The sequence below is a fragment of the Dendrobates tinctorius genome, unplaced genomic scaffold, assembly GCF_039654945.1.
Source record: "Dendrobates tinctorius isolate UK_male_01 unplaced genomic scaffold, ASM3965494v1 ptg000208l, whole genome shotgun sequence".
NCBI lineage: Eukaryota > Metazoa > Chordata > Amphibia > Anura > Dendrobatidae > Dendrobates > Dendrobates tinctorius.
Genome location: NW_027361875.1, coordinates 6,996,551 through 7,010,560, shown reverse-complemented (window position 1 = coordinate 7,010,560; position 14,010 = coordinate 6,996,551). Strand labels below are relative to the sequence as shown.

The window sequence follows — 14,010 nt, the reverse complement described above, 5'->3', positions numbered from 1 at the left end:
AAAACCAAGGCCTGGTTCAAGAGCCAAAAAATCAAGGTGTTGGAGTGGCCTAGTCAGTCTCCTAACCTTAACCCAATTGAAAACTTGTGGAAGGAGCTCAAGATTAAAGTCCACATGAGACACCCAAAGAACCTAGATAACTTGGAGAAGATCTGCATGGAGGAGTGGGCCAAGATAACTCCAGAGACCTGTGCCGGCCTGATCAGGTCTTATAAAAGACGATTATTAGCTGTAATTGCAAACAAGGGTTATTCCACAAAATATTAAACCTAGGGGTTGAATAATAATTGACCCACACTTGTATGTTTAAAATTTATTAAAATTTAACTGAGCAACATAACTTTTTGGTTTGTAAGATTTATGCATCTGTTAATAAATCCTGCTCTTGTGTGAAGTTTGAAGGCTCTAACTTATTTGCATCTTATCAAACCTGCTAAATCTGCAGGGGGTTGAATACTACTTGTAGGCACTGTATATATATATATATGTGTGTGTGTGTATATATATATATATATTTATATATATATACCAGATCAAAAATTTAATGCAATAAGTAAGTATGCTATAGAGTAAAGCATAGTGCAGTCATAAAGGCACACAAACTATTTGTACAAAGTGTTATAGCATAAAGTAAACCAGAGTTGGAAAGGAAGTGGTTAAGAGTAGCTGCTGCTAAGGCAAATACTGTATCTGGATGGCCGTGGCACCCCTGGTGCACATTCCCTTGAGGAAAAATCCTAACCGCGAAACGCGATTGTGGTGCTACGGCCATCCAGGTACAGTATTTGCCTTAGCAGCAGCTACTCTTAACCTCTTCCTTTCCAACTTTGGTTTACTTTATGCTATAACACTTTGTGCAAATAGTTTGTGTGCCTTTATGACTGCGCTATGCTTTACTCTATAGCATACTTATTGCATTACATTTTTGATCTGGCATATATATATATATATATATATTTTTATTTTTTTTTTGCTATTTGGATTTTTATCCTTTTTTTGCTGTATGCTTTATACACTTTGTCATTATCATACGATCTGGGCTTATACTGGCTTTCTATGATGAATTGATTGTAGGATTTGTACCTTTATGTATTACTTTTATCCTTGAGCCTTTTTTTAGGTACCTGGTCTATAGGCCTTTTTTGTCGTTTTTTGCATGTATTTGCTCCCACATATACCGCATTGTATTGCAATGCGTTTTTAATGATTTATAATAAAACATTATTGATTTTATGGCATATAGTTTCCTTTTTCTTTTTGTATGATTTGTAATATATTGGAAATGCCATTACTAGGCAATATATAAATTGTGATGTATCATTTTACAAGGTTGAGACAATATAAATACTTATCCATTTTAGCAATGGCTATCTGATTTCCATCCAGAATAACACTTTGGAATTGTATAGTGCTGTTGACGTGAATTCACCTCTGTGGCCAAACAACCGGGGAAAAGGTGAAGACCCAGTGTATGTACAAGAAACTGTGCATATATCTAAAAGTTCTCCTAAAGAGGACAACCCCTTTACAACTTTTATTTTTGTATGTCATAAGGATATGTTTCTATGATCAGGAAACCCTGCGGATTGGGCACTGCGTAAAGCTGCAGCGTCCAATCCGCAATGTCTAGATGTTACAGCATAGTGGAGGGGATTTTATGAAATCCCATCTCCACTGTGCGTTGAAAGGCGCAGGTGGCAGACCTACGTATACACATGTGGTACGTCTTTCTAGACCGCAGCATGTCTATTTATCTTGCGGAGACGCTCAGTCTCCGCAACATAAATTACACAGTGTACGTATAGGATGCTGTGATTCCGCATGTGTTCAATGAACACATGCGGAATCGCAACGCGTACAAAAGGGGCAGCACTTTGGGCGGAGCTGCGTCCAAAGGGCTGCCAATACGCCACCTCGAAACATACCCTAAAACTACTGTATCATGTATGTTGACCTCTCGAACATCCTTTATTATGTTCTATATCTTTAAAATAAAACCAACTATTTTACACTGTTATATCTCCTGTTTCTCCTCCACAAACATGTACCCTATAAATATAGTATTCACCTTTACATCTGACCGCCTTTGCTGGGAGACGTGTGACAATTGTATTAGGGCTTGAATTGTAATACCCTCTTGGTAATGTTATTTGTAAGTGGAAATATTTTCATTCAAGCTGAACTGCCTGGGGTAAAGCCAAGAGGCGTATGAATAAAAAAATAATTCTCTAAACCCAGTTAATGATTTATACAGAATGAACTGTAAAGAAAATTACTTTTCCTACCACAGTGATGGCGAAGAGAAATACACATTTTTGTGGGCATTGCATGTTTTTTCATTGGCTGTGTACTGGGTAAATTAAATAATGGTATGCTGTTTATATGGGTATTGTTTACATCACATATACCGTAATTAGAGTCTTTGTTCCAGGCTTTTGGCCCTTTTATGAGCCATTGATTGTTGTAGCTATGCCACATGTGACTACTTTTAATGTTTTTAATATTTTTTTGTATGTTTCTCTGTGTTCAATAAAATTTAATATTTCCATGCAGTTTTCATGCCTTCGGGTGATCCCCTCTTTATGGCCTATTCCTTTGTCTCTTGTTTCACTGTGTAAATTGTGTGCATAGGCCGAGGCTGGATCCCTTCTAGATTTGCCTGTGTTCCCCCTCAATTTGTATTGAACATGATAGACATGATGACATAGATGATGCAGAGAAGACAGCAAGGTATCACAAATAATTCTTTCCTTCAGGTAAAGCATTGATTGACCCCTTAGTAACAGAGCCAATTTGCAGTCTACTGACCAGGCCAATTTTTACAGTTCTGACAACTGTCATTTTATGAGGTTGTATTTCTGGAACTCTTTCACCGATCCCGCTGATTCTGAGAATGTTTTTTCGTGACATATTGTACTTCATGTTAGTGGTAAAGTTTCTTCGATATGACTTGCGTTTATTTGTGAAAAAAAACAGAAAAATGGCGTAAATTTTTTAAATTTTGCAATTGTCAAACTTTTAATTTTTATGCCCTTAAATTAGAGGGATATGTCAAACAAAATACTTAATAAATAACATTTTCCGCATGTCTACTTTACATCAGCACAATTTTGGAAACAAATTTTTTTCTTGTTAGGAAGTTATAAGGGTTAAAAGTTGACCAGTGATTTCTGATTTTTACAACAAAATTTACAAAACCTTTTTTTTAGGGACCACATCACATTTAAAGTCACTTTGAGGGGTGTACATGACAGAAAATACCCAAAAGTGACACCATTCTTAAAAACTGCACCCCTCAAGGTGCTCAAAACCACATTCAAGAAGTTTATTAACCCTTTACGTGCTTCACAGGAACTGAAGCAATGTGGAAGGAAAAAATTAATATTTAATTTTTTTACAAACATTTTAATTCAGAACCAATTATTTTTATTTCCACAAGTGTGAAAAGAGAAAATGAACCACAAAATTTGTTGTGCAATTTGTCCTGAATACACCGATACCCCATACGTGGGGTTAAACCACTGTTTCGGTGCATGGCAGAGCTCGGAAGGGAAGGAGCGCCGTTTGACTTTTTCAATGCAGAATTTGCTGGAATTGAGATGGGACTCCATGTTGCGTTTGGAGAGCCCCTGATGTGTCTAAACAGTGGAAACCCCCACAAATGACACTATTTTGGAAACTAGACCCCTTAAGGAAATTATGTAGATGTGTGGTGATCACTTTGAACTCCCAAGCACTTCAGAATCATACATTTTCCACAAAAATTATCTTTTCACCCCCAAATTTTTACTTTCCCAAGGGTAACAGGAGAAATTGGACAACAAAAGTTGTGCAATTTGTCCTGAGTACGCTGATACCCCATATGTGGGGGGAACCACTGTTTGGGCGCATGGCAGAGCTCGGAATGGAAGGAGCGCCGTTTTGAAATGTAGACTTTGATGGAATGGTCTGCGGGCGTCATGTTGCATTTGCAGAGCCCCTGATGTGCCTAAACAGTAGAAACGCCCCACAAGTGACCTCATTTTGGAAATTAGACCCCCCCAAGGAACTTACCTAGATGTGTTGTGAGAACTTTGAACCCCCATTTGTTTCCCTAAAGTTTATAAGGCAGAGCCATGAAAATAAAAATAAAAAATCTATTTTTTTTCCACAAAAATTATTTTTTAGCCCCCAATTTTTTTATTTTCTCAAGGGTAACAGGAGAAATTAGACCCCAAAAGTTGTTTTGCAAATTGTACGCTGATGCCCCATATGTGGGGGTAAACCACTGTTTGGGTGCACGGCAGAGTTTAGAAGGGAGGGAGCACTGTTTGACTTTTTGAACGCAAAATTAGCTGGAATCAATGGTGGCGCCATGTCGTGTTTGTAGACCCACTGATGTAACAGTGGAAACCCCCCAATTCTAACTTCAACCCTAACCCCAACACACCCCTTACCCTAACCCCAACACACCCCTAACCCTAATCCCAACTCTAACAATAACCTAATCACAACCCTAACCCCAACACACTCCTAGCCCTAATCCCAACCCTAACCACAACCCTAATGTCATGGTTTGCTCAGGTTGTGGGATTAGGTAGTTCAGAGGTTAATCTGGACTGCCTCACTCTGGGATTCTGGGAGGCTTCTTATAGCCTCATTGTGAGGTCATTCCTCGTCGCTTATACTCTGACCCTCGGCCGAGTGTGTGTGACCCTGGTGTGTCTGTGCTTTATGCCTGTGCTACTTTATGCTTGCTTGCTTTTGATCAGGTTCTGTTCCCGTTACGAGTTCTGCCTGTCAGGGCTGTGGAGTCAGAGTCGTGGAGTCGGAGTTAGTTTTGGTTGGAGTCGGAGTCGGTAGAAATGTACCGACTCCAGCTTTAAAAAAATTGTATTAATATTTCATAATTGAACTTTCATATGAATTTTATAAATGTTACTCAAATATATATGTTCTATCAAACTATGAACAACAGTGATAAGCAGTTCTGCTGGAGATAGAGACATTTCTTCTTGTGTGTCACTGTTCTCCACTGTCCTTATCTAATCTTATACTTGGTTAACCTCATGCTGCCCTAACCCCCCTACTTACAATGTATGAAACTGAAATTCTATGATTTCTATGATTTCTATGTGTTGCAAATTCTTAGTAGTAAAGCTCCTCCTCTAGACTAGATCATACTAGGTGTGCGTCTTCCAAGCATCTCACAGCTGCCTGCTACTCAGAAGAGGAAGACTGTAAGAAGTATTATCCTTTCAACAAACTTTGCATCAGTTAACTGTGAGTACATGAGGAATAATAACATTATTACTGACCACTATATCAGTTGTACGACCTGGCAATAATTTTGTATAATTGTTTTTAGGAAAAACAATTGTCATTTGGATTGTGAATGCAGAATTAAAAACCTGAGAATGTCAAAGAAGCATCACATTAAATCAGCTGTATTTGAACATTTCACCATCACTCAAGATAGAAAACATTATGTCTGTCAGTGTATGACAAATGATCCAGACGAAAACAAATGCTGTGAAGCCAAGATGAGTGCATATTCAGGCAAAGATAAAAATGCTCCTACCAGAGCTTCTAATCTAAAGAGACATTTACAGCGCTTTCATCCAGAAGTACTGAAAGCAGTGGATGAGAAAGACTGCATCCAAACCAATGAACCAGTGCCCAGCTCTTCCAGCCAAACAAAGGAGCAGAGAACTTTGGAGCCATCAGTTGCAAGATATTTTGTCAGTGACAAAGTTACTGTGACAATGACAGTAGATACATTTAAAAAACAGATCATAGAGCTTGTTGTAAAGGATAGTGTGCCTATTTCATTATTTTCACGACCAGCTTTTATGTGTCTGAATGGGAAAATGGCCCGCAAGCTTGGTGTTTCTCTGGAGAGAGAGAGTATTAGAAAATTAGTAATCGAAGAAGCTTTTAAACAAAAGGAAGAACTTAAAAAACTCTAAAGGGACGCTTTCTGTTTCTTAAAATGGATGCCTGCACACGTCACAGAGTGAACTATTTTGCCATCAATGTCCGATTTGTTTGTGACAAAAATGAAATAGTTACCAAGACATTGGCAGTAAAAGACACCAAAGCTCATCACACCAGTGAGTTTCTCCAGGTCTTGGTGGAAAAGGTTCTGCAAGACTATGAACTTAAAAAAGAGCAAGTTCTTTCTGTCGTAACTGACAATGCTTCAAATATGATAAGTACTATTAAGCTAATGAATGAGAGTAATGATGGTGACCAGCAGCTAGAAGAACATTCTGGGTCCACAGACACAGAAATGTTTGAAATAGAGGAACACAGTATTGTAACTGAGGAGCAAACTGAAGTTGCTTCAGATGAACAGCAACATGATAGTTGTGACGTCTGCCTGCGGTCTGGGCTGCAGCCGGACAACACCCCGAGAAACACTGATACCCTTTACCCCTATACAGGGATCTGGATTTATAGCAGAGCCCAGGAGGTGCTGTCTGAATAGGAGCAATGACCAGAGCAGGACGGTCGCCAGAAAGGTGTTCCAACACCGGACACAAAGGCAATGATATCTGAGACTAAACCAGTCAGGCAGAAATGGTATAACAACGGTAGACAGCAGCAAAGACAGATACCAGGTCGAAGCCAGAGTCATAAACCAGGAGAGTCGCAGAGGTACCGAATCGTTAGACAGAAGCAGAGTCAGAATCCAGGCCGAAGTCAGTGTCATAAACCAGGAGAGTCGCAGAGGTACAGAATCGTTAGGCAGAAGCAGAGTCAGAATCCAGGCCGAAGTCAGTGTCATAAACCAGGAGAGTCGCAGAGGTACAGAATCGTTAGGCAGAAGCAGAGTCAGAATCCAGGCAAAAGTCAGAGTCAGTCAACAGTAATTCACACAGTAACACGCAGGGGAACCAAGAATATATCCGGCGGCCTGCAAGAGCAGTCCCAAGGTATTTGAGGGATCAGGTCATCCCTTACAGGCCCGTGGGCTGGTGATGTCATCCGGACCGCCCCCAGGACCAGGCTGGATGGTACTGCACCAGCCCCTTCATGACTGACCGAGGAGCGAAGCCTGCGTCCAGCGGACGCCTGCGCAGGAGCCTCATGACTATCGCCGCCATCACTCGGGGTTGAAGCACAACGCCTCCCAGAGACCAAGGCTGAGACTGCAGGCCACGGGTCAGACGGTGATAGGACAGTCCGGCGCCTCCTAGTGGTCGAGGCCGGGACAGCAGGCCCTGAGTCTGACGGTGATGTGATAGTCCGGCGCCTCCTACTGGCCGAGGCCGGGACAGCAGGCCCTGAGTCTGGCGGTGCCGTGACAATAGTTTAGATGATCTTGTTGAAACTGTGTCAATATGTTCTTTCATTCATCTCATGCGCTGTGTTGTGCATACGCTACAGCTGGCTATAAGAGACAGTCTGCAAGAAGGACATGCTGCTGCACTGATTGGCAAGGAGAGAAAATTGGCTACTGTTGCCAGAATTGAGTTGACTCAATTTTGAAGAGACGTGCTGGAAAAGGGGCAATTATTGATCAAGCCACACGATGGGGCAGTACTTAATGATTCAGCGCTTGGTTGAACTGAAAACCTTTCTTGTAGGCATGGCTAACCCTCAACTGACGCTAAATGAAAGTCAGTGGAATCAGGTGACTGAGCTGGAAAAATTGCTAGAGCACCCATTTACAGTGACTAAAAAATTACAAGCAGAGGACTTAACTCCAGGTATTTTCTTAAAGGAGTGGAAGAACCTGATGTTTCGCCTGTCCCAAAGAGGAGGGTTAATTGCAAGTGGCATTCCTACATCAATGAAACGGAGAGAGGAGCTACTATTACAAAATAACATTCTTTTGGCAGCTGTTTATGTAGACCCAATGCATCAGATTCTTCTAGATGATCAACAGCTAAGTAAAGGAAAAGAAGCTCTGTTTGAAATAGCAGTAAGGATGAAAGGGTTGCAGAACAGTCAGGAGGAACAAGAAGAATTTGGTCGTCCTGCCACATCTTCACCCTCATCATCAACTGATGAAGAATTTAATTTCGAAAAATATTTGGATCACAAGGACAGTGCAAAGCGTTCCCGCATAGAAGAAGAGTCATCCCCATCAAGGAACACAGTCAGTACATTTCAGCAGAATTTTTCATGTGCACTAAAAGAAATTGAGAAATTTGACCATTCATCAAAAATAACAGTGCAACAAGCGATTCCTCTGTATCCTGACATTGTCAGAGATGTTGCCCGAGTGGTTACTGCTTTGCCACCAACACAAGTTAGTGTAGAGAGGTTGTTCTCTGCTCTCAAAATAATTAGATCAGATTTGAGGGCATCCATGAAGGAGGATCTGACAGAGGCAATACTTTTTCTGAGGACAAATTTATAGATTTCTTATTAACTGCATAAAAGTGTTTATTGCATATTTACTTACAGTTTAGAAAAGTTTATAAAAGTTATTTGCTATATTCTAATTGTATTCTAATAAATGTAGTTTTTGCTCTAAGTGGTCTGATTACTTATATGATGGTGAGAAACTAAATAAGCACGATGTTTAATATTTTACAACAGTAAATTTGTTGTTATGAATTGGCCATTTATGAAGGAGTCGGAGCCGGAGTCGGAGTCAGAGCCTGATAAAATCCAGGAGTCGGAGTCTGAGTCGCAACTGTGGCTTACCGACTCCACAGCCCTGCTGCCTGTCCCTTCTGTACTACGCTGCCCTCTCCGATGTCCTGACTATTCTCTGATTGTCCCTCTTGTACTGCGCAGCTATCTCTGTGTATGACTCATTGCCTAAGTTCTGACTATTCTCTGCTCATCCCTCTGGTACCACACCACCCTCTCCGTGTATGACCCCCCCGTTTGTCTGACCTGAGTTCCCCTCTCCTCCACGATCCCTGTAGTAGAATCTTGCCTTCATCTTCAGCAGCAGGATGCTAAGACCCGCCCCATGTGGTCACATGATCGTAGGTCCTATACTGCTTGCTACCTTCAGCGTCCAAGGTCCTGTCTGCCTGAGCTTTCCCTGCAGTATCTGACCCCGGGCCCTCCCGCAGTGTGGGTGAGTTACCCTGTTCAGCCATGGCAGTTCGCCGGCGCTGACAGGATCCTGATACCTAACCCCAACACATCCCCAACCCTAACCACAACCCTAAGCCTAATCCTAACCACAAACCTAACCCCAACACACCCCTATCCCTAATCCCAACCCTAACCCTAATTCCAACCCTAACCCCAACCCTAACTTTAGCCCAACTCACTTTAGCCTAACTCTAACCCTAATGGGAAAATGGAAAATACATTTTCTTTATTGTATTATTTTTCCCTAATTAAGGGGGTGATAAAGGGGGGGTATTTACTATTTTTCTTACTTTGACCCTATCACAGTGACCAAAATGAACCAATAGGAAAAATCTCCCTATTGTTGTTGCATTGCGCCCGCCATTTTCTTACCGGAAGAAGACGCTGGTGGCCGTGGGGGAAAGCCAGGAGACCCAGGGACACCAGGAGGTACTGGGGGGGATCGGGGAGCGTATTTCGCTCTTCTCTGATGTGCGATCACATCAGAGGAGAGAGAAATTAAATGGAACATCTGCTTTATTTTTTTGTGGTCGCTGTTATACAGTTAATAACGGCAATCTCAACACTGGAGTTGGTAAAAACCGACCCGAATCATGTTCTCTGGGGTCTTGGCTACCACCAGCAGCCGAGACCCCGGAGAAATTTCATCACTGGGGGGCGCTATAACCTTAAACCTCAGCACCATTAAAAAGTGGCGCTGTGCTTTAAGTACCCTTAACGGCCGCCGTTAAAATGCGTATCGGCGGTCGTTAAGGGGTTATAAACAGGCTGATCATGTGCTGTAAATATCTGTATACTGTACTAATACATTGCTTCCCCCCTGCCCATGAAATGTGGTATGATCAGACCATGCTCCTGTACAGTGAGACACAGCCGTTACACAGTACATAGCAGGGGCACATTTATAAGATTATCTCAGCACAGGAACATTTTATTTAATCTCATCCAATTGTGGAATTTATTATTATTCCAGGATCTATTAAATAACATGTACTTTGCTTGTGGGAAAACCCCTTTTAGTTATTGTACATGAATAGAAATTCATGGCTGCCCATGGGTTTTACTTGATCCTAAAACTCAGTTTATTTTACGCTAATGGCGCTGAACTGCAATACATCCCTCGACCTTTGGACAGGTGTGGTGCTGTTTTGGGGGGAAAGCACGCATGTTTTTCTAATCTCGTAAAACCCCTTTATGGTAAAAAGGAATTCCCTTCACTGTCACAAGATATGCTGTGATAGTATATCTGTAGTATACCCTATTACTTACTGATCTGCATGTATTAAACCGATGGGACTGCCATCTATCTTGCAGAGGGCATTTTTTTGTGGATAGGTAAGACTCTCCGCAGTTAAACCTTGACTGACCAGTATGTTTCTTTGCATATGTATGTGTTTTTTAATTATGTCAATGCTACCGTCTCTTCCACTTTCTTATGCCACTGTCCCTTCCTTGTCCCTACAGCTTGGTGTGACAGCTCAGCTGCTGACAAACCGAGGAGTCATCCACCAGTTCATGGGAAAGTTACCAAATGCAATGCGGGATTACCAGTCAGCGATTGCCACCAACCCCAAATATTCATTGGCTTACTTCAATGCAGCAAATCTGTTTCTCCATAACCGGCAATTCTCACAAGTATATCACTCCTTCTGTAGTTGACTTTTTTATTTGATTCTTTATTTGTTTTAGAACAAATAAGAAAACAGACTAATGCAATTATAGAGAGATCAATACTATCAGTCAAGGACATAAAAGGGGGGAATAATTAGTGAGGGAAGGAAGATGAAGGGAAGGAAAAAGGAAATTTGTGGATGTAATGGAGAAATAGAAAGGGAGGTCCTGCTTCTGTAATAGTCTTACTTTATTATAAAATTATATTTTTCTACTATATTCTAATATTTCAAATTATATTGGCTAGGAGCAGTGATGGCGAACCTTTAGAGACCGAGTGCCGAAACAACCCAAAGCCCACTTATTTATCAGAAAGTGCCAATACGGCAATTTAAAGGGAATCTGTCACCTATTTTTCGTATATAAGCTGCGGCCACCACCATCAGGGGCTTATCTACAGCATTCTGTAATGCTGTAGATAAGCCCCTGATGTAACCTGAAAGAGAAGAAAAACGAGTTAGATTATACTCACCCAGGGGCGGTTCGGGTCCGGAGGGTGTCGCGGTCCAGCGCCTCCCATCTTTGCTTCCCGTCGCAGCACAGGCGCACTGCTCTGCCCTATTGAGGGGCAGAGTACTGCAGTGCGCAGGCAACTTCTATACCATGTCCCTGTATCACAAGAAAGCATAAACAGATAGCAGTCTACCCCTTTTATGTAATATAGAAGTACAAACCAGGGGTGCCCCCTCTCTTCCGTTTTGTATTCTTCGTTGGTGCAACCTCTGGCTGAATGTATTCACACAGATCCTTTTATTATTGGCCTTCAAAAAGGTCCCCTAGATGAACATATAGGTCTATATGCAGATAATATGTCTAGCGAACTCTGTGATACTTTCCCCCTGGCCCCAAAACAATCAGATACCGCCTTACAGTGGCGCAGCGCCATAAAATACTTGGAAATATATGTACGGTAAGTAGGCATATTCCAGATCATTACACCCTTAGCGTGGTACCCCTCATTGCCCATATTGGTGGAAAGTGCACAACTTGGCTGCCACTATCTATGCTGGACAGAGAAGGTCTTGTAAGATGATATTAGCAACTAAAATATTATGTGATATCCAACAATGACCTAGAACATATCTACTTAGCTGTACACATATTTGAAAATAATTAGATTGTGTCATCATATGGCATGGAAGATGCTGCAGAATTCATGGGACTATGGAGGAGTAGGAATTTCCAATCCACACATTTTTTATGTAGAAGCCCAGCTGTATCACCTAAATCATCGAGATGGATTGGAAGGTGAATGTACGCTTGCCTTCGTTACAGGAAGTGATAACCCAGATCCTAGGTATATAGTACTTCTCAAAACTATATGTTATGTATCCCCAGCTCAGCCAAATTATATTCTACACCAAGCTAGACAATTGTAGTGCACTACAATGTGTCTTTATGATACATCCAGTGTTCACAAATCCACACCTCTATGGTTTAATACTAACCTCCCTGAATTTCTCAATCTCCCGGATCAGTAATTTTTGATAAGCAAAAGGATAATCTTCCTAGAAAATATCTATTCACAGTCTGGGTATAAGACATTCCTGACTCTAAAGAGGCTACTTCGATATTTACATGCCTTTAACACTCAATTCGGTCAGGACTATCTGGAAGTTGCTGACTTCTCAGTTTCTTCTATACTGATGAAAGGTAGCCCTAAATGAATTAAATCAACATTTTACAGATGTTTAATTGCCAAAAGTCAATTTTTGTAGTAGCCCATAGTAAATCTAACTGGGGGCAGGACCTGGGAAATATAGATCAAGAAGACTTGGAAGACATTCTGATTGTACCCCGAAAAACATCTCCAAGATACCAAGAGAGTATGAACTATATATTATACATAGAGCATTCTTCACAAGGAGACTATCCTGTATTTCTACTAGATATATAGACATCTGTTCAAAATGTGACCAGAAATTGGGTACCTTTTTTCACTTTCTGTGGAACTGCCCACAAATACAGGACCTCTGGGCTCAAGTTATTCAGTTTCCAAAGGACCTCATGGGTAACCCAATGCTATTGGACAATAGATGCTACGTTCTTGCTCTTTTTTTTATCTACCTCCCTTATCCGCAGCTAATTCCACTGTCTTAACATGAGGCCATGTTTCAGGCTAAAAAATTAATTGCTTGATTATGGATGAGTGAAAATGTACCATCTTTTGCTCAGTGGATATCCTACATAAATACATGTTTACCATATAAGAAAATAAAGGGGTTGTCCACTACTCGGACAACTCCTTTTCTATTACTATATTCCCCCATTTAAAATAAAAAACAGCTTGTGCCCTCCTCCACCGCCGGATCTCCCAGGGCTTGCATGACGCTGTTATGCCACGTGAGCTCTGCAGTCAGTCAATTGGCTGCTTCACTCTCACTTCCTTCAAAAGAAACTGATCTCTGAAAGAAGAACTGCTGATGCTCTCTGACTTTCTCTAAATGTCAGTTGCATCCAAAGGAAGTGAGAGGGAAGCAGCCGCTGACTGGCTCACATGGCATAACATCACGCGAGCCCCAGGAAACCCGATCCCGAAGGTGAGTACAGGCTGATTTTTATGTTACATGGAGGAATGTAGTAATTCAGAAGGGGTTGTCTGAGTAGTGGACAACTTCTTTACTATATTTACATAGAGGAATTTCAGACAGTTATTATGCAGTGTGTGAGCCTTGGATCAATTCTCCCAGCACGGTACCATCGAAATATAGGGGAATAAGATATATACCAAACCAGGGACATAGTAGCATAGTTTCGGAAGATATTAACATGCACTAGTGTCGGCCATAGGGCTGTGCATGGATTTGGTTTTACACATTTTCAGATACTGGCTGCAAACAAAAACTGTTGATTTGCAGAGGGAGTCCTAGTATAAGATGTGTCAATTTATTTCTCTTATACCTCTTACCCTAAAAAGCAATAACTACATGTATTGTGTTTTTATGGGTTTCATCTTTGTAGTCTGATTTTTATTGCAATTTTCTCTATAGGTTTTTGACCATTTCTGTGTATTTCAATAAGATAAAGATGTAAAGGACATATTACACCATGATTTAGAAGAGACATTACTTTCTGCATGAGGTCATTGCCCTTGGTTTCCATCTGCTGTGGTCAGACCCATCATCCTTACAATACACCTCTGTTTTTGCATTAGACTAGCAGGCACGATGCAAACACCATTTTCAGATTTTATCATACATTTCGGATGCAATTGTGACTTTGCCCACACACATCTGTTTTGTTCAACTTCGTTGAGTCATTTGAATAATTTTGTTTTTTCACTTGAAGTTGTTC

General features: G+C 41.1%; 1 protein-coding gene across 2 annotated transcripts in view; it reads left to right on the top strand.

The window, feature by feature from the left end:
- The window catches only part of TTC6 (tetratricopeptide repeat domain 6), a 226,777-nt gene that overhangs the window by 205,617 nt on the left and 7,150 nt on the right, over positions 1-14,010 (top strand). The window contains exon 30 of one of the 2 annotated variants that reach the window (XM_073554183.1): positions 10,510-10,680. The exons of the other annotated variant lie outside the window; for it this stretch is intronic. Within the exon in view, the coding sequence (XP_073410284.1) occupies positions 10,510-10,680 (171 nt within the window). The remainder of the gene's footprint in view (positions 1-10,509; positions 10,681-14,010) is intronic. 2 annotated transcript variants of the gene reach the window in all.